This window comes from Perca flavescens, chromosome 16 (genome assembly GCF_004354835.1).
Source record: "Perca flavescens isolate YP-PL-M2 chromosome 16, PFLA_1.0, whole genome shotgun sequence".
Taxonomy (NCBI): Eukaryota; Metazoa; Chordata; class Actinopteri; order Perciformes; family Percidae; genus Perca; species Perca flavescens.
The window spans coordinates 3,128,985-3,149,632 of NC_041346.1; the positions used below are offsets into that span (position 1 = coordinate 3,128,985).

A 20,648-nucleotide genomic window follows, 5' to 3' on the forward strand; every position below is an offset into this window, starting at 1 on the left:
TTGAAAGTCTCTAGGTTTTGACATAAATGCAGATATAATGTAATTAAAAATTATTTTTTAAAAATTATCGATTTTCAAATATTGCACCTGTCAATGCAGAACAAAATATTCTGTAGCCTATTTTTCCGTCAATACTGCTGGCGTTGTATTTGCTGTAATCATATCAGTATATATTTATGTTTAACATGAAGCATACTACTGCTTGAGTGCAGTAAATCAATTGGAAACATCCAGACAAGGCTAGCAGCAGCAGCCCCGCGTCAGACACGTTTCTGGTGTGCAAAGACATAGAAAACGCCACGCAGCCGCCACGCAGCTGACACGCAACAGAAACGCCACGCTCACGCCACGCTAACCTTAACCCTAACCCTAACCATTGCCTAATCCTAGTGCATTCCAGGCAGCGCTGCCTGGAAGACAGCGTTGGGGGCTTAAAGCACCAAACACCCTAAAAATGCCAGAAAAAAAAAATCCCACATCTGTTTAGATTATCATACCCTACATAACTTTCACCATGCCCACTATGATTTTATTGATTTAACTAGTTGAACACCTTGATATTACTTACTACTTGATTTTGCTGTTGATCAAATTGCTGTAATGTTTTTATTAATGTTTGTAAGGTATCCTTGGGAGTCTTGAAGGGCACCAACAAATAAAATGTATTATTATTATTAATAATATTTTAATACATTACATTACATTATAATTTAATTTTATATAATGTGTACAATAATGCCATTTTTACTTGATATATCAAATGTGACAAAATATTGCTGAAATACGGTTCCATCTCCTCCTTTTTGGCTGCACCAAGCATCCGTACCGTAATACCACTTAAAGAAGAGCATTTACCTCATGTAAGCTATCCTATATGTCAATGCATCTAAGTGGTGGCTTTCGCAGATGGCTTAGCTTTAACGTTACCCGGGAGCCTTGAATTTTCTGTTATGAACAACAGTAAAGTTATGCAGATACACGCGAGATGTAACGTTAGCTAGCTAACAACGTTAGTAAAAAGTAAACATTCTGGAGTAAAAATGTAAGTGTGCTATTTTGGTTGGATACAGATTCGCGGGTTTAATTGGAACATTTGGATTCTAATTCCTGTTTTTCCCCTGGGAGTGCTAACGTTAACTTAACGTTACTAACATCTAGCGATAACTAGCTAGCTAACGTCTGTGATGTTGTCAATATGTTAGCTTGCGTTAAGTAGCACAGTTGTAAAAGTTCGTATAAACAGTGTATTTACACTAAACTACCGTTAGCTAGGTAAAACGGTTACTCATGTCTGAATTCGTGTTAACGGTATGCCTTTTACGGTATTTTTTTGCTTTGTGTTTTGGTTGTTGTTTAACGTTAGCTAACGCTAGCTAGCTAAAGCCAGTCTGCAAACTCACGTCACTCAGTTTTTCTAACATTAAAACAACACAAGCTCGATACTGACAGCTTTTTTGTAAAGGCAAGACAATCAAACGGGACCAAATCACTCGACACACTGACTCGTATTCTTCTGAGGGGTTGTCAGTTCATGTTTAACGTTAGCTGACTTAGCTAGGTTAAGACCAGTGTTTGTGTCTGAATTTCAACCTAAACATCCAAGTTACTAATGGAAAAACCTGACAAATGCCTTTCACTGGTAGCTGTCTGGCTATACAGAATGTACTATACTTACCGGATTTAGATATAAATTTGGATAGTTGTTATCAAAAAGTTGTGACCCAATAGACCCATAGGTCACTACAGTTGCCTAACACGCAAGGAAATTAAGTTGCTTAACTATGCTCATGGTACCTTGCACATGTGATTATGTATCTTTTAAGGCATACTGTTTCTGCCTTCCCTGTTCTACCTGTAAAGCACTTTGGGTCAACTGTTCGTTTTAAATGTGCTATACAAATAAAATGACTTGACTTATGATCTAATTTGTTATGTTTATGTTATGTTTTATTTCTAAATAAGCTTCTGCTTGTGGACAGGGTATGCATAGCCACTAATAGATTTAGATTGTAAACACATCCTCCTGAATTTTACATTTTACACTTCTCTCTAGCATCACACCGTCTTTTCATTTGGGATTTGGGGATTTATAGAATCAGAATATATAATCTCAGAATGTCCTTTTCTTGTTTTTGTCAGCATGGAGTCTAGCATTGACTTTCTGTCTCCTGAGTCGACCGTGACCTCCCTGCTGTCTAGCTCAGGTCACCTGAGGAGCAGCCTTCTGGCTCCTGAACACAACACCACCTTCAGATACAGAGACAAGGTTCACTCTGCTTCTACTGTTTCTACTGGGGATCTGTTTCCTACGACAAATAATGGGGCACTGTGGATGTCTTTAACCTATGTCCTGTTACGATAACTGAGCCAATTTCGGCAGCCATTTATCCCACCTGACAAACGATGATGTCACTGTTTTTGTACATCAACGTGGAGTTCAAATGAATGATTGTAGATGGAAGTTCCCACTGGGTTTAAGATAAAGAAAATGAACCTCATAAAGATCAGAGGAGGATGTTACCATTAAACATTTGTTAAAGGGTAACTTTTTTTTTTTTTTTTTTTTTTTTTTTAACCAATCTTTGAAATTGGTCCAGTATTAAGCAAGCTCCCCGCATTGAGCAGCGGTGAAACAAGCTACAAAGTTATTGGGCAATTGCGCACCTTCAATTTACATCCACTTAAAGTTCTTGTTTTGCCACTGACAGGCTCAGATTATTATTGTAAGTGTCTGATAACATTATGGAAATGATCCCTACAGAGAGAGACCTTCGTGTTCAAGAGTAAGATCCTTTTTGTTTATCATAAAACATCCCAGAAATTGCTATCGCCAAACCCACCAGAAGTCACTGTTCCAACAATCACCACTCTGGTTTGGTTGAAATAAACCCTTAATTCACCCATTTACATGTAAAAATATGCTTGCTCTATACAATGATTTTTAATGTTTCCAGATGTTTGATATCAGGACGATTAGCTGACAGAACTGACAAGTTGAACGTTGTCCAATTAGAATGGACCCACCGCGGTGACGTTTTTGGTGGAGCTATTCGTTTAGTAGTCGACTCGGAAGAAAGTGAACGTTTTGACAATAAACTACATTAACACAACAGTATGTGGAGTTAAACTGGACGGGCCCTAAACTTAGCACTCATGCTTATTGATTGGTTGATTTATTGCAGATCTATGACTCGGCCTCAGCCGCGTTGGACGCCTACATCACAGACTTTGAGAGGAGTCGTCAGAACAGCGGGTCGTTGACAGGAAGTCTGGTTCTGCCGCGCAGTCCGCCCTCCACGCCGAGCAGACCCAGAGCGAGTACGCTCAGAAATAAAGATGGTAGGTCACCACATTCGTCAAGTAATCGAGTTAACAGTCTGCAACAGTTTATCTGTATATTATTGTTCTTTTTGTGTTTCTGTCTCACAGTTCTCAGGGAGCGTTTGACCGAGAGGGAGCTGGACTTCTTGAACCTCCCCGTCAGCTCTCTACATCACCGTGGCAACCGGGACCGACTCTCAATGACGACTGACGAGCTGCTGTCTATCCCTTACGATGGCTCAATGCCTGTCACTCACACCTCCGCCTTCATCCATGGTCTTTAAATGCATCATCCTTAACTCTGCCCTCACCAAAAAATGTAAACAGATTGCACAATATTAAAAGTTTGCGTGCCTCAGTTCTTCTGACTTGTCTCGTCTGCTGCATCCAGGTCTCGTTTCCCAGTCCGGAGCCTCCCAGCCTTTCTCCTCTTCCTTCAGACCCGCACACAGAACCTGGGACAGACCTAGCAGCAGCCACGCTACCCCCCACCTGAACCACCACCACCACCCTCATCCAACCAGGACGCCCCGGAGCTCTAGGTTCGTGCTGTTGACACTCATCTGTCTCATTTGGGATGTTTTCTGAAAGATCTCTGTTCTGTCCCGTCAAGTCTACCTCACATTCTACCTTTCGTGACTTTCTTTTCTCTCCAGGTGCAGAGAAAGACCAGGGGCAGTCATGTTTAATCCAGATGTTGACATCTCCTCAGTCAGCTACTATAGGGTGACTACCATTCACATATTTTTGATGTACTTTTTTTTTCTGGGCTTTTTTGCCTTTATTGGATAGGACAGCTTAAGACAGGACAGTGGGAGAGTACATGGGGCGCACGCTCAACCAGATGAGCTACCATGGCGCCCCATACCATTTTATTTTATTTCATTTTCTGGCTCAGATTCTGAGCAGGACTGTATTGAATCTCATCGTTCCCTCTTTCTGTCTCCAGCAGTCCGCACCCAGAGCGGGAAGGTCCGATTGGGCAGAGCCGTCTTCGTCCTTCCACCTCCCCCGCTGGTTCACCAGTAACAAGAGTGACATGGACTGTTCTGGAATCACCAGTGTGCCCGACCTGAAGTACCCAGCCTGGGTCCAATGCTGTGATCTCAGCGAGCCGCCACCGGCCTCAGAGTCAGAGCTGTGGGATGACCACGGCACAACACCCCCTGCACGCCGCCAACACTGCCAAGGTCCACTGTTCAGTTCCCTCAATAACACATCGTACATGTTCCTCCATGTTACTGAAGCCACTTGGCACTCCATCATCACTCCTTCATCTATTTGACAAAAAAAAGGATAAACACTGTTTATCTGCCCTGATGTAAGCTGCTGTTGTTTGCATATCTGGCTAAAAAACTCAGTATTTACTGAGCTTAATTTTAAGGCCAAGGCTTAATTAACTGCATTAGTAACTGCATTAGTTTGTGGGGTTTTATAGGAGTCAACTGGAAACCTTTAACATTTAAGAGTTTTTAACCAATTCTTAGTTGAGCTACCTAGCTACATCTGATCATGATGCATTTCAGCGGTGTTGAAATGTCCTCTGTTTGCACTATTAAAGGCTGCAAATCAGTCAGTGCGACCCTGACTTTTTTTTCCGTGGAAGTTTGCAGTCTTCAGTATTATTAGCACCTTATTCACCTGCATGCGGGTAGATGCACGGACAATCCCTTTTTCATCTGATAAAATCTTCAAGGACAGTTGTCATTTCAGGCGGCAAGATTGATGATCGCACACTAGAAATGAGAAGCTGCCTTTGTCTTATTTGTAAAATCAATAATTGAATAGACTTGAAAGTTTTTTTTAAATTTATTTTTATAAATACTGTGAGTAGTAAGTAGGGATGGTCCCATATCATGTTTTGCTTTCCAAAACTGATTCCAATACCTGAACTTGCGTATCAGCCAATACCGAGTACTGATCCAATACCAGTGTGTCATATATTTAATTATGATTTTACAGCTGTTTACTGCTAGCCTGGTCCTACCAGACTCTGGTGCATTTCATTTGTCCAGAGAGTCTGGCCACTGATCCATCCATCCAAGTGTTAACTTCCTTGAAGGCGGGTACTCTGTTGAAGTTTAAAACTATTGGATCTGCCCAGAGCCACTCTGGATCTGCCAGAACCAATCGCTAACGTTTAGTCGTGACGTCGGCTTAGAATCGCTAGCATTTGCCTTAGCCAACTCCTTTACCACTAACGGAGCGAGCTGGAAAATCAAACTGTTCTCGAACCCCGTGGGGAGGAGGACCACAACATCATGGCCACCAACACAACTCAGCAAAGATTGTTCTTGCTCGGGCTTTAACTTCTGGATATTCATCAGCGTTGCCACAACGGACCGAATGGCTTCGCTTGCCTCTTTCTCTGCCGCAATTATGGAACTACAACTCAAACTAGTGCACAACCTCAACGTCATCGTTCTCAGCCACTCCATCTGTTCGCTGATTGGCTGGAGAAAACCCACGAATACACCGCAAAGCCAGACAGAGTAATGAAGGAAAATGAAAATTGAGCGGAAGTACGTAGGAAGGAGGAGCCAGGCTAGTTTGCTACTATACCTGTATGAATGTGATATGATTTCTATATTTGTTGTACAGCCTGGCTCAGGTTAAACTTTTTGTAAAACATGAACAATCACAAAAAATGGAATGCCATAGAACTTTTATTATCCAGTTTGACAGTCAGTCATAACGGGAAAAGAAGATTTAAAGAAAATAATACTTAAAAGTAAATTTTGTTCAGGGCTAAATTAGGTGGTATCGGCTCGGTGCATAAACTCCAGGACTTACCAATACCAGCCTTTCAGGCAGAATCGGAGGCCTTTCCGATACTGCTATCAGTGTGGAAGAATTGAAAATCTTGACAGTCGTAACAGGAACTAATGGGAAAAGGTCTCAACATACAGTCATTGTATTATTATTCATCATCATCATCATCAAATGTGTTTTTCTTAACAAACCATGATCATAATTTTACGAGGGAAAAAAATGATAAAAAGTCTGATGTGGAATTTTTCTAGCATCCAACAAATGATTATGGTTTTTGGTGTTCTTCCACCTGCAGCTCCCAGAACTCCGTCCTGGGTAGCAGAGCTAGAGGATGATGATCCCGACCACAAACCTAAACAGGTGAGAGAACCGGATCAAACTGATTTGGAACATTCAATTTGATCAGCTGGTCAGCAGCTCATATTGTCTGGTGAACTGTTATCTGACCTAATAAAAAAAAAAAAAAAATGCAGAATGGTCCAAGTCAAATAAGTGATTGTGTGTTTTTGTGTTATTAGGTTGACAGCCAGCAGACTCTCAGAGATCTGAGGCTTCAGTTCGCTGAACAGATTTCTCTACTGGCTGCAGAGAGAAACAGCTCTGACATCATGGAACCACTGTTCAGAGGTGAAAAGACAAAACCTGTTGATGTAAAACTTCAGCAAATGTGTGTTACAGACTAATAATGGTGTTTTTGCTGTTTGTGTTTGTCCTCCTGTCAGACAACCGGATCGAGTCTCTAATCCAGAAGGCGGATCAGGTGTTGAATTCTCTGTCTCAGACTTCTGGAGAAGCAGATCCAGGTGAGTGCAGGACTCAACCCATGACTCAAGGTTTCAGACCACTGTTATTCAGGACAAGATGAGTTTTTGGTTGTAGTTTGTTCTCTACCAGATTTTCATCTGGTAGGATTTTATTACTGAAGTCATCTATTGATAATAATAATAATACAATAATAACAGTGTTGCCACAGGAAACCATATCAGTCCCCAAAGAAACTACAGGGTTTGTTCCCAATCTCCTATCAACTTGATGTGTCTCTTTGCAGTGGTAGAATTTTCAGAAAAGCTGCTTTAAATTGACTGGTTCTCTCTAAAGCAAAACAACAAATACATGTCTACGTCCAAGACCAGTACAATGGTGCTCATAAGTTTATGAACCCATGCCAAAGTTGACTAAAAAAGGAATAAAAAAAATCATCTTTTGGAAATTGATCTTAATGCCATAATTAAAAAAAGGAGGAAAAATCCAACCTTTAAGGACACAAATTTTCTTTGTGAATGAATAATGTATCGTAAATAAAATAAATATTCTTCCTTAAAATAGAGAGGGCATAAGTAAGTACACCCCTATGTTAAATTCCCATAGAGGCAGGCATTTTTATTTTTAAAGGCCAGTTATATCATGGATCCGGGATACTATGCATCCTGATAAAGTTCCCTTGGACTTTGGAATTAAAATAGCCCCCCCACATCATCACATACCCTTCACCATACATAGAGATTGGCATGGGGTACTTTCCTTAAGATCCTACCATAGTGCAGGCGGGGTTCTCAGCTGATCACCATAGCAACATTCTAAAGTGCCTTGACATCATCTTACATTTTAAAGGTCCCATGGCATGAAAATTTCACTTTGAGGTTTTTTAACATTAATATGAGTTCCCCCAGCCTGCCTATGGTCCCCCAGTGGCTAGAAATGGTGATAGGTGTAAACCGAGCCCTGGGTATCCTGCTCTGCCTTTGAGAAAATGAAAGCTCAGATGGGCCGTTTTGGAATCTGCTTGTTATGAGGTCATAACAAGCAAGGTTACCTCCCCTTTCTCTGCTTTGCCTGCCCAGAAAATTTGGCCAACCCATGAGAGAGAGACATCATGGCTTTCAAACGAGAAAAGTGGCAGTTGGTCAAGGCCACACCCCCCACCCTCCACTTTGCCCCTCCCACTCTCCTCCTCAATAGCTTCAGACACAGAAATGGCACATCCTAAGGAAAGCTCATTGTGGGACTGGCTCTAGTGGCTGTAATTCTGCACCAAAGCTGAATTTCGGGAAAGAGACTTCGGATACAGTATTAGGGGACCACTAAGGTCTATATAAAAGAGACTTCAGATACAGTATTAGGGGACCACTAAGGTCTATATAAAAGAGACTTCAGATACAGTATTAGGGGACCACTAAGGTCTATATAAAAGAGACTTCAGATACAGTATTAGGGGACCACTAAGGTCTATATAAAAGAGACTTCAGATACAGTATTAGGGGACCACTAAGGTCTATATAAAAGAGACTTAAGATACAGTATTAGGGGACCACTAAGGTCTATATAAAAGAGACTTCAGATACAGTATTAGGGGACCACTAAGGCCTATATAAAAGAGACTTCAGATACAGTATTAGGGGACCACTAAGGTCTATATAAAAGAGACTTCAGATACAGTATTAGGGGACCACTAAGGCCTATATAAAAGAGACTTCAGATACAGTATTAGGAGACCACTAAGGCCTATATAAAAGCATCCAAAGAGCACCATGTCATGGGATCTTTAAATCTTGGTCAAGTGAATAAAACAATTGCGGTCACTTGACTTTTTTGAAAATGCGGGTTTATGCAAGGTGCCCCTTGTAGCACAAGTGACCGTTCTCTCTGACCAATCCGTGGTCTGCAGTGTTTTAACACCACCTTCTAGTATTGACTCAGCTGGCTTGGAACCTCGACCGAGGTGGTACCAAAAAAAGTACCAGCTACTCTCCACAACTTTTGCTAATGGGGGAAAAAAAACAGAAAAGAGGAGGAGGAAAGCTGTGCCGTACCATGCAGTGGAAATGCAGCAATACGCAGATGTTACCCTTGTGTCTTGTTGCTTATTGCAGGTTTTTGTGTCTAAATGTGACAGTTGTTATCTGACACAATCACAGAGACAGTTAACCGTGAAATCTTTAGCTTACAACGCCATCACTGCATTAAAGAGGTTTTTCACATATGTTGTCCACACGGTGATGCCTTGTTCTTAAAAAAACTAAATGTTGACTAACTGTTGTTGTAGGCAATCCAGCTGATTGTATTGAAGAAGCTGTCAGTCCAGCGAACACCGAGGAGCTGCTCTGTTCTTCCTCACGCTGTCGTCCATTCACTCGGTAAGACTTATTTACACTCCCTTTTTTACCTAGCTCTGATGCACCATGAATAAAGCCACTGAGTAACAAGTGACATGTTGAACCTGCAGGGACTTTGCAACAGCAGCAGGAGGGGTCATCACAGAGGCTCTGACTGACATTAAAGCTCAGGTAGGTGTTCATCATGTCCTACTTCACTCCTCAGAGCCATCTGCCGCCGCCGCTGCTGCTGTACTCCACATGCAGGAGACACACACTCGTGTATACACACACGCACAGAGGTTCCTCAATTTATAGTTCGATGTGAAGTTGCGGGTCATTAAGTTCTTGCATTGTTAGTGGAATAGGCCTATTCATCACTTGTCTATATCCTTCTACTTCTTACTTCCTACTTCTGGGATTGGTCCGGTGCCGCGGGAAATTCCGCCGGATGCATGTCTTTTCGCCGATGTCTGTTTCCTTCTGCTTTCTTTGTATTGGAATTTTAAACTCTGGTAGACTGAGGTTAACTGCTCCTCAGATCTCTGCAGGTTAAATCCAGACAGCTAGCTAGACTATCTGTCCAATCTGAGTTTTCTCTCAAACGACTAAAACAACTTTTGAATGTACAAGTGTTACACCAAAAGTTCCTTTCCGAGGCTAAAAGTTCAGCCCGACAAGGCCCGAGCCAGACAGAATTCGGCCCGAGCCTGACAAGTACATTTTGATTGACAGCTTTTTAAAAGCCTGAACCAATTTTAGAGCTTGTGTAAAATGATAGAAATTAAGACCGCCAGTCGGGTTCGGGCAAAGATCTTCAGTTCTATTTCACAGCGGCTCCGTGCGTTGATGCCCATATCCGTGCCCATGACGATTGTGATTGGTTTACAGAAATGCCAATACACCAGGGCATGTTTCTCTCCCATCCTGGAATGCTTTGTGGACTAGCCAGACCCTCCTCCGCAGCGCTGTGGAGGATGGCCTTGGCAAAGCGAGACTAATTCATCACCACCGATAGGAGAGGTGGACATTTTTCTCTTTCCCAGATTATTAAAGAAGCTGCAGGGCCATGGGTAGCCTGTTCAGTAGCATAATCCACGTTTTGTGTTCAGATATACGATAGTGAATGGGGACCTCAGCTGGGTTTCCCATGTGGTTCCTATGACACAGAAGTCTACGATCCTCTGACATATCCAGGATCACAGTGCCCCCTTTTGTCTGCTGTCTCTCCCAGGCTCAGGGCTCCGGTCTCCATAGAAACAGCATCTTAAAGCAGCCTGGTCCAGTGGAGGCTCTGAAACAGATGCTGTTCAGACTGCAGGCAGTGGAGGCAGAGGTTCAGCGGAAAACACAGGCATCGGTAGCTCCAACATTCTCCAACAAGGACGGGCAGCAGACAGAGAAGACTCCAGAGAAGCAGGTATGAAAAGTCACTCTGCATCGATTATTATATTAGAAACAACATTTAGCCTTCCCCGTGAGTTATGTAAACAAACAACCAACGGTAAAGTGTTTGAGGTCTGACAGGACTTCATGGTGCATTCAGGTACAGCTTGTTAAACTCACGATGCTTTCAAGTGCACCTTGTCAACTCTGAAAACCTCAAACAGTTGTTGTAAAGTACCCGCCTGCCATCTCAGTGTTTCCCCCATGAAACGGTCCTGACACTTTGCTACAACACAAACTAATCTATTTATTCACCTCTATTCACACACACAATGAGGCATATTTTCAGTTGTGACTGAACTGTATTTTTTGAGTTACTATCTAGGCCAACTTTGATCTTTACATATAGGCTAAGCATTCTGTAGCAAATAACATTAAACCCACTATTAATTACATTATCTTAATGCAGTGTAACTACTTCAGCATGTAAATAATGCACCTCAAATACAAACGTGAGCAAGGAGCAATCGCTATTATATTGAGTCAACAGCCACGTGCAATTTAACTCGCAGGTGAAGAATACAAACAATGAAACTTACCAGTTAACTTAATTTAAATTTGTAAGACCAGGCTTAAATGAACTGACAACATAGGTTATACCACTTACAGTTCTCAAGGACGTACACACACCATCTCAACCCAACTTATCATCTGGACAGCGTCTCTTTTTCCTTTCTGCCGAGTGACGTGCGTGCCTGCTCGCGGTGTGAAGCGTGTGTCCGCGCTATTCTCCGACATGCACTCTAACAATTCAGCCCTATTTCTGATACCATGGGGGGCCGAAATGTTGCCGTGGGGGGGCCGCCATGGTCAAATCAACATAGGAAATGCTGCATCTAGTGGCTCTAATTGTGGCATTGCTTTCACTGCTAAAAAAATCTTGACCTTTTTATGATCCAAAAACAAATGAAATTGTGGATTTGGAGAAATGTGACACTCTCTAGGTTTATTACCCACGTGGAAACTCTGCTGTCAACATTCAATAATAACACCTACATCAGAATGCTAGTTGATTTCAGCTCAGCGTTCAGCACAGTCTCTGCCATTACACTCTCCCAGTACCACACTCTGAGTACCACACTCTGCAACAGGATATTGGACTTCTTCACAAACAGACCCCAGTCATGGCAGTCGCACCTCCTCCACTGTAGTATAGATTCTGTAGGATTGATATTTTTAAACATGTATAAAATTACAAAAGTTATGGGAAAACGCATTAAAATAAATTCATAACAAAACAAGTTTTCCAACAAACAAGGTTTATTTCAAATGACAGTCATATTGGACTTGTCCAACATGAATATATAAATAAGGACCATGTCTACAGAACAGGACATGTTCTACTGGTTGGACAGTATCAAATAAATAAAGAGAACAGGACACAACTTTTCTTTTGCTTTTCTGATTCGTTCCATTTAGTTCTCTATCTATTTCTTCACTTACACTGTCACTCTGTCCAAATATACACACACGTGGTACGCTCCATAGGGTTTTTCACGTAGTGGACCTGTGTGCTGACGTGCACTAACATGTGCAAGTGGCACGGTAACTGGCCAATGAAACATGATCATTAGCCTCTTTCTGACCAAGTAGTTATAGGAACGTATTTATAGAAACAGTCCACTTCTAAACAGTTCTTTTAACTACTCTCCCCCAAAACCATTTTTTCCATTTGCATTCACACTGGCCAAGTGGCCATAGGAACTGACCTGTTATTATAACACAGCCCTGAAGTAGGAGCTGAAAGAGTTAGAGGACCTGCGGTCAGATGAATTTAATAATCCCCAAATTGGTCCAGTCGGAACAGGAGAAAAAAAGGGTTCTAGGAACGTTATGTTCTAGGAACTGCAAAAATCCCTCCGGTCGGAAAGCGGCTATTATAGCGTTTCAAGCAGGCTCTAAATCAAGCACAACTAAGCCACACAGCCAACGGACGGGACGCAGCGCTCCACAATGTAAACAAAATATTACAAATGTTGCAACCACTTTCGATTAGGGGTGCATGATTCAGAAAATGTCACGATTCAATATCGATTTTTAGGCTCAAGAATCGAATCAAAATCAATTTTCAATTTCAAAAACAATTCTTGATTTAATAAAAAAGATTCACAGTATGTAGTTACTTTTCCCATGTGATTGCAGTAGACACAATATACAAGAAAAATTTAAAAGAAAAGCAACAACAAATTAAATGTAGTTTGATATTAGATATATTATTAAATTGTACTTTCAAATACATTTAATTAAAGTATAAAATAAAACGGTTAAATAAAAAGAGCTTTTGTTTCAGAGTTGGGTGGCGGTTTACAGCATTGAAAGAGTGTGTTGGTTGACTGACATGTTAGGTACTTTAGGTTGTTGTGCGTCCAACCTCTTTAATGTTGATCTCTGGGTGATGGCGTACCATGGGAGTTCTCAAGTTTGTGGTATTTCCAAAATACTTAACCACCACTTTGCAAAGCCTGCATATAGCATGATTCCTATCAAGTTCCGTCTTCCCCTCGAGGTTATAAAAGCCGAAATGTGTCCAAACTCTTGCCTTCAGTGCGGATGGAGCAGGTTGAATAATTCTTTCTGTGAGGTTTGTCATTGTTTGCACCAACTAAAGTTCTTCTGCTGCACTCGTTCTTCTTCTGATTATAACAAGAGTGCCCAGGCGTCAGTGTGAATTTGATGCCGCGCCATCTATGGGAATGGTGAGCTAAACTCATTTCAGGACAATAGTATACACGGCACTACAAAACGGAAAAAAAATAAAAAATAATTCTATGAATCAATTTTGAATTGGTAGAGCTTCAATCGCGATACTAATGTCAACAGATTTTTTTGCAAACCTCTACTTTCGATATAATATTGCTTAGCGTGATATTGCCATAACGATAGTGAGTCAATATATCATGCACCCCTAATCAAAACCGGCCAGAACATCGTTTGTTTTTATCTACCGAGCATCCATGTATTGGTGAGTTGACAGGCCTGTGCACTACCACAGCAAAAACTTGTTTACCTCAGGCTGTGGCACTCCTAAACCCATCCTCTGTACTCCTCATTAAAAAAAATACTTTCTTGTGTAATATAAGGGACTACAACTCACATTTGGTTGTGCAATCTTGTGTACTTTGTAATATAGTGTTTTTTTTTTTTTTTTTTTTTTGGCATTGTTAATGTGTTTGTGTTGCAGAGGCCTGAGAGTGAAGCCGAGCTGGAGAATTTTCCTGGTGGACCGTCACTACAGAGGTAACTGACACTGAACACATTATGAACCTGAGAGTTTCTGTGTTGTTGTCACTTCTCCTGTGAAATATCTCAACATCTTTTTTAAAATGTATTGGCACCAACATACAGCTTCCGCTGTACTTTGCTGTGTTCTGCTGTACTAAAATAAGATGGTGAAAATGATAAACATTATACCTGCCAAACATCAGCCTTCTAGCATTGTTGTGAGGAAGTAAGCATGCTAAAGTTAGCATTCAGCTCAATGACCAGCTCTCCCGAAGTACAACCTAAGGCAATGGTCACACTTGGTCTTTTTTTTTTAAGCTGCCAGCGTCTGTTTTACATTATAATCCTATGGAGTAAACCGTGTTTCATAAAAGTCCTGAACACTTTCTAAAATTCCACCGCAGAATATTTTTTTTCTGAAAAAAGTTGAACTTTTCTGAAAAAATGCCTTAGGTCACACATTTTTCTGACAGTTAACCAATGACAAGCGGAGTACCAAGACCTGTTGTTTCCATAACAACAAGAAAAAATGGTAAAGGTGACGATCTATAGACTTGTGCTATTGTCAGAGTACAGCGAGTTATATGATATGACTGGATGCTCCCTGTTCAGGAAACTCTCTTAGTTTTGTCTAACATTAGTAGCACTGCTCCTTCTCTCTGTTCTTTTTCTATCTCGCTCCACTGCTTTATTTTATCCAGCACCGTTCCACATGTCACTCTTGGATACTGTAGCAGTAGCTGTTGTCTTCTCTCTCGGCTGCATTTTGAAACCAAAACACTGCCAGCTTTTTTTTGTTAATAGAAAAGCGCCCTATTTTGTCAAAACAGATGCCAAGTGTGATCATGGCCTCATAGTACGCCATAGTAACTTATGTTAGCCTCGGTCACAAAATACTTTACCTCCGCTAACAAAGCTATTCAAATCCAACTTCAAAATGAGCCCAAACGCTTTCCTTCTTTGAAGATGAACTAAAAGGTAACTCTTCTGTGTTTGTAGTGTATTTTGTCCAGATCCTGAACATGTACTTTACATGTAGTTTGTAACGGAACTGTTTGCATCAAATCACACCTAGGGCTGTTTTATGCTTCTGCGTCAACTCCGTCGTGACCCTTTTGGAGTTTTGCGTCGGGGGTTGCTTTGCATCGTGGTGCATTTCACCGCCATAACGCTAGTGGTAATAAGTCTGAGGTTATTTGCGAGGTGTCAGTTTGTTATGTTAGCAAGCTAACTTTAGCACAACTGCCCACTAAGTACTGCTTGCTGGCGAAGTGCTAATTTCAAAACGTAACTTTCCAAAGGGATAACTCCATCATTGTAACCAAAATATGTCTGCGTTTATTTGCAAAGCTTTTGTCCGTGAACTAGCATGTTGCTACTCCCCACAGTAGGCTGCTTGAAACACCCGCTATCAACACACAGGACCAGGTGACCAATCACAGTCCTTGCGGTCTGCATCGCCTCGACGCAAAGTTAACATTTTTTGGAGGTGCACGTCGAGCTACGGCGGAGGAGATAGAGAGGGGTTCACATCGACGCGGAGGGGTCTGCGGGGGTACGCCGTCGATTCGATGCAGAAGCATAAAACAGCCTTTACACCGTTGTGAGTTCAGAGCCACATATTTTGATGAATATTTCCATCCTCAGAGCTATGCACCACCTGAGCCGTCTGAAAGTGCTGGTGGAAGAAAGAGAGAAGAAACACACAGAGAAAGAAGAGGAGAAGGACGAAGATGAAGGACGCTACTCCTCTTCTTCTGCTGAAGGACTCAACTGTGCTCAGCAGAGCCCCACCTGAAGCTAGATGCCGGTTTGCCGGAGCAAGGCCCTTCCAGTCAGTGTCTCCGTCGGTCAGTGTTCTCACTGGGCTCTCACTCGCATCCAGCAGCAACAAACGGCAGAAACGATGTTTCTGCATAAATTCTGCTCTGGATTAGTATTTGAGATGAAAAAGGTGCAATACACAGTACAGGGACCAAACCACTAACATTTAGAAATTCATCAAATGTGTGTTGAAGTTGTGTGAACAGTGTGTTACAGTGAAGGAAGCTGGGAAAGTTTGAGCTCATCCTTTTCCAAGTCTAAACTGTCACTATATCCTGAATCAGATCATCTGTAAAAATGAACATTCTTGTGCCTCCTCCTGGTGCTTCTAATGGCATAAGACCAAACAACCAATCGGAGCCGAGGAGTCTCTGCAGTAACAGAATCTTGATTCCGATAAAAGAAATCATCGCTGTCTAGTTTTACAGTTTGTCTGCAGTTCATGAGCTGAGTCATAAGCTATGTTCGAAACCGCTTCCTCATTCACTCACTCACTATTCTCTATATAGTGTTTATTAAATAGTGAACTATAGAGGGAACAACCAAACCAGATTTCGGACACTACACTGAAAACATCGTAGATGTGCCCGTTGTGGTGTGATGGAGGCTGGCGCGCCCAGCACCATGTAAACGAGCCGAAACCAAAATACTTCTAATACATCCCTGAAACAAACCGAGCGCTCAGATTAGTAAACTGTTGTATATTATATACGTTACATTTTTACTGTTAAGAAATCCAAGCCCGCTCCATTTTTCCTATTCCTCCAGGAAAACACAGATGCGTTGCATTGTGGAATACAGGAGTAAAATGTAGGGTACATCGTATGTACACTCAAATTAGCAGTGCATTGTGGGTGAATGAAATCAACGCAGAGAATTGGAACACCGCTACAGAATGGCGAACACACTATACAGTATAGTGCTCTATTTCCATAATGGGGAACAGTTTCCAACACAACTATTGGCACTCAGTCTTCTCGGCTCTGATTGGTTGTTTTCCTTACGGGCGCATTGGAAACATGCAAATGCCATTAGGAAAACTATGGGGATTATTATTATTTTCACAGTGAATCTGTCACATGTAATACTGTCAGGATATAGTGACAGTTTTCAGCAAATATGACAAACTATCTACTGCACCTTTTTAAAGAAACCCACTGACCTGCAGAGGACTCAGCCTACATGGGGCGCACGCTCTTACTGGGTGAGCTAGAGGTCGCCCCCACATTGTTGCTCTTTAAATACCGGATGAGTTTGAAGCTCCGCAGTCTCTCAGTGACTACGTTAACATGCACATAATATTCCGCTTTTTGCCCTTATTCCGAAAAAGACGATATTCTGACTAAGCTGTTTCCTTGGCTAATGGAAGAGAATATTCCATTAATGTTCTCGTTTACATGTAGCCGTGCAAAACACAATTTTTTCATCCTAAAGTTTACCAGTGGTGGTGGACTTGTTGGAACGTGTGAAAACAGCGTCCCTCTTTCATTCCTTCAACCAGCTTCTTGAAAACGTCGGCTTAGCGGTGATCCAAAAACCTGTTGATATCAAAGTCTTTGTAACATTGTAATGTTTAAAAGTAGCGGTGTTTCTCCTTCTTATCTGTTCTGCAGTAACCTGACTCCGCCAGATGGATCGCTTCGCATTTGCTCGGCATGTCCATCTGGGAGCTTTCCATTGGAGAACTTTTGGGAAGGGGCGGAAATCCTGGTTAGCTGATTGGATGAACCATCTGTCTATCACCACCTATGTTGGTGATAGAAAGGGCCAAATCAACCAATCGGATCCACAAAGCGTATGAAATTACAACCACAAGCCCGCCCCTGCTGCTGCAGGCAAAGCATAGCTCGTTAGCTCAGCAAGCAAGCAACATGTCGGTAAAGGAGATTTGCCGTTTGTGTAACGAGAATTTAGGAATAAAAGACACCATTTCAGGTTCCCGGACCATATTCCAAAAGAAGGATCCAAGAGAAAAAAATCATTAGTGAGCGGCTAACAGAATTAGGGCTACTGCTGTCTGAAAATACTGGTTAGCTGATTGGATAAACCATCTGTCTATCACCACCTAACCCACCTCAAAACCAACGCTGATTGGCCCGGTCGTTTGGCGAACGGCTCCAAATGTTCTCTATTTCAAGATATCAGATCTGCGAGTGGAAAACTGGAGCTCGCCAGATCAGGACGGTCTCACGAGGCTAGTTCTGCAGCCCTGTAAACTGTTGGCTGGTTGGTTTGTGTACAGCAACCATAGCAACGCACTGAGCGTAAGCCATAAACAAGCCGTAAACTGTGGTTAAAAACACTGAATGAGAAGCATATTCCAAATGGGCTGTGTACATATCCAAAAAATGCCTCTAAAACCAGAATATCCCACATGTCTTAATTGGAAAACGCTATATTCAGAAAAAGGCCTTATTCGGAATATCCAACCGGAATGTGCTGTTTACATGACCCGTATCAAATTCGGAATAAACCAAATGATTCATATTCTGAATTGTAGTGAAATGTTCGTGTGCATGTAAACATACTCACTGATAAGTAACTATATAATCTCGTCCTAAATCCTGCAAGCATCTGTTCAGCTGTTGAGACACTAAAAGTGTCAAAATGATCGGTGAATGTGCCAATATGACTGGGTATATATATAATGTCTAGTTATTGCACTGAAAATGTTTTGATGATAAATCTTTCTATGTCATAGCGACTGTAAACGTAGCCAAATCACCATGCTAACATTGCCATATTATAATGCTAAATGTTACATGCTCAGTATTTCCATGCTAAAAACTGAAATGTTACATGTTTAACCTCACACGTGATGCTAAACCTCAACAACAAGGGTGTTGTGAGGAGAAGAAAACTTTTGTAACTATATACTATTATTTATTGAGGCAACATTGTTTGTTTAACACTGATGTAATGAGCAGTTTGGCAGATTTTGTGATAGTATTTAAAAAAACTCTTTTAATTCCCCAGACTAAGATAGAGAAATACTTTTAGTTTTTTTACTATTTGTACAGAAATTCTGTTATTGTACTGGTGCCAATATTGAAATTTCAAACGATACCCAGCCTTACTGAGTGTTGGCGTGCCATTACTGCGCTATAATTAGCACCTTAGCATTAAGCTCAAAGCAGAGCTGGGAGTCCAGCTTAGGCCTAAAGCGAAGGGCGTGAATCGCATGACGTAGGTGCGTTCAGGGCGTGTCCAAATCCACTTTTGCTAGTTTGAGGGAAAAAGGGTCTGTGCGCCAGGCGCATGGTTCTAAAGTATTGTACTTAGTGTCTTCATTAATCAGAGGTGTGTTTAGGGCGTAACATGCAATCTACCAATCAGAGATCATCTCCCATTCCCTTTAAAAGCCAGGCGCATTGCATTGATATTATGATGGTGGATTTGCACAATAATATTTGTATTTGTAATCTTCTGTGTGTGTGTGTGTGTGTGTGTGTGTGTGTGTGTGTGTGTGTGTGTGTGTGTGTGTGTGTGTGTGTGTGTGTGTGTGTGTGTGTGTGTGTGTGTGTGTGTGTGTGTGTGTGTGTGTGTGTGTGTGTGTGTGTGTGTGTGTGTAACGAGCATAAGCCTAAGAGCATTTTACTAATGCTCTGTTAAAGTAACATTGAAATGCTGCGTTATTGACTTTAGACCAGGTTTTTGTTGGTCAATGGCGCCATCACTTTCCCGCTGCCGTAGCAAACACACCTCCCTGTAAGACCAGCATGCCCAGAATGCACCTGAACACACCTCCCAGTAAGTAAATTGTCAACCCTACAATATATTTGTAATATCGATGTATTTGGTCAAGAATATTGTGATATGATTTTCTCCGTATCCCCCAGCGCTATTAATAATATAAAAAAAAGCAAACAAATGTGGACGCCTCTTGTCAACCAAAGCCTTTCGTTTGCATTCAGCCTAAATTGAATGGATATAGTGCTGTATTAAATGTGCAGTGTTATTTATTACTTTATTATCTCACAAGATGGGATCTTTCCCATCTCTACCATCCATCCCATATGATATTTGATTAAGAAAATGTTCTCTTTTGGCTCCATCCTCAACAAGTCAACATTTGTATTTGCTGGTGTGCTAAGATCATTGCAGCCTCACTTTAGTTCCTGAATGATTTGAGTCAGTATGATTTTTTGACATGATTCAGAAAATCAGATTATTGATCTATTAGTATTTTTATTCACTTTTTTGGGGCTTTTCAGCTGATGAAAACCGACCGTCCGTGTTTCCTCTCGTGCTTCACAGTCAGAACCATTAAAGTGCCAAATCAGCGTTGAGACAGACCGGAGACCTGAACATGAAAAGAGATTTATTTTCTAACAGATGCGATTTGAATGATTAACACAAAGTGCTTATATTTCCAGTTCACAATAAAACCTATCTTAGTTTACTACTCTTGGTGTCCGCTCATTTTTAATGTTATTAAAGATCATTTTGAAGTTATTTGGAGTTGGACCTCTTTCACGGCTTCCCTTTTGAAACATTCCAAATAGAGATGCAAAGATGAATCGATTAGTTGTCAACTATTAAATAATTGCCAATTATTTTTATAAATTGATTTATCTGTCCTTTTTTATCAAAAATCTAATTTGAGGATGTCATCTTGGGCTTCTGACATTTTCTGTCTTTTTTTTTAAGATTATTTTTTGGCTATTTTAGGCCTTTATAGGACCGCTGAAGACTTGAAACGGGAGAGAGAGGGGGAATGACATGCAGCAAAGGGCCACAGGTTGGAGTTGAACCCGAGGCCGCCGCGTTGAGGACTAAACCTCTATGTATGGGTGTGCACTCTACCAGGTGAGCTACCCAGGAACGCCACCATTTTCTAGACCAAACAACTAATCAATTAATCGACAATAAAAAAATTATTCCTAAACCAAATGATTTTTTTCAAATCTCATTGAAGGTTTTGTGTCATATTAGAGTCCAAAGAAGACATATTTAGTAGTTTCTATAAAG

At 41.4% G+C, this 20,648-nt stretch overlaps 1 protein-coding gene across 4 annotated transcripts; it reads left to right on the top strand.

Annotated features, from left to right (window-relative positions):
- The first annotated feature begins 772 nt into the window (after positions 1-772).
- On the top strand, positions 773-20,453 carry c16h18orf54 (chromosome 16 C18orf54 homolog). 4 transcript variants are annotated; one of them, XR_003694601.1, is made up of 16 exons: positions 874-1,042; positions 2,140-2,266; positions 3,183-3,339; positions 3,430-3,597; positions 3,713-3,863; positions 3,978-4,047; positions 4,271-4,511; positions 6,389-6,453; positions 6,612-6,720; positions 6,816-6,896; positions 9,137-9,227; positions 9,317-9,377; positions 10,420-10,605; positions 13,813-13,868; positions 15,501-15,703; positions 20,349-20,453. XR_003694601.1 is itself a non-coding variant. In XM_028601590.1 (15 exons), the coding sequence occupies exons 2-15, from the start codon at positions 2,141-2,143 to the stop codon at positions 15,649-15,651; spliced, it is 1,713 nt and encodes a 570-aa protein (XP_028457391.1). In that variant the 5' UTR covers positions 773-860; position 2,140; the 3' UTR covers positions 15,652-17,218. The 4 variants fall into 4 exon arrangements, 3 of the variants coding, with proteins under 3 accessions (XP_028457391.1, XP_028457390.1, XP_028457392.1); XM_028601590.1 differs by lacking the exons at positions 874-1,042; positions 20,349-20,453 and adding an exon at positions 773-860 and having other exon boundaries at positions 15,501-17,218; XM_028601589.1 differs by lacking the exon at positions 20,349-20,453 and having other exon boundaries at positions 15,501-17,218.
- Positions 20,454-20,648: the final 195 nt, after the last annotated feature.

Bases quoted from the DNA above. Each gene is read 5' to 3' on its own strand.
- c16h18orf54 (XM_028601590.1), top strand. From the start codon at position 2,141: ATGGAGTCTAGCATTGACTTTCTGTCTCCTGAGTCGACCGTGACCTCC. The intron at 2,267-3,182 runs GTTCACTCTGCT...GATTTATTGCAG, and splicing joins CCTTCAGATACAGAGACAAG to ATCTATGACTCGGCCTCAGC. The intron at 3,340-3,429 runs GTAGGTCACCAC...TCTGTCTCACAG, and splicing joins TACGCTCAGAAATAAAGATG to TTCTCAGGGAGCGTTTGACC.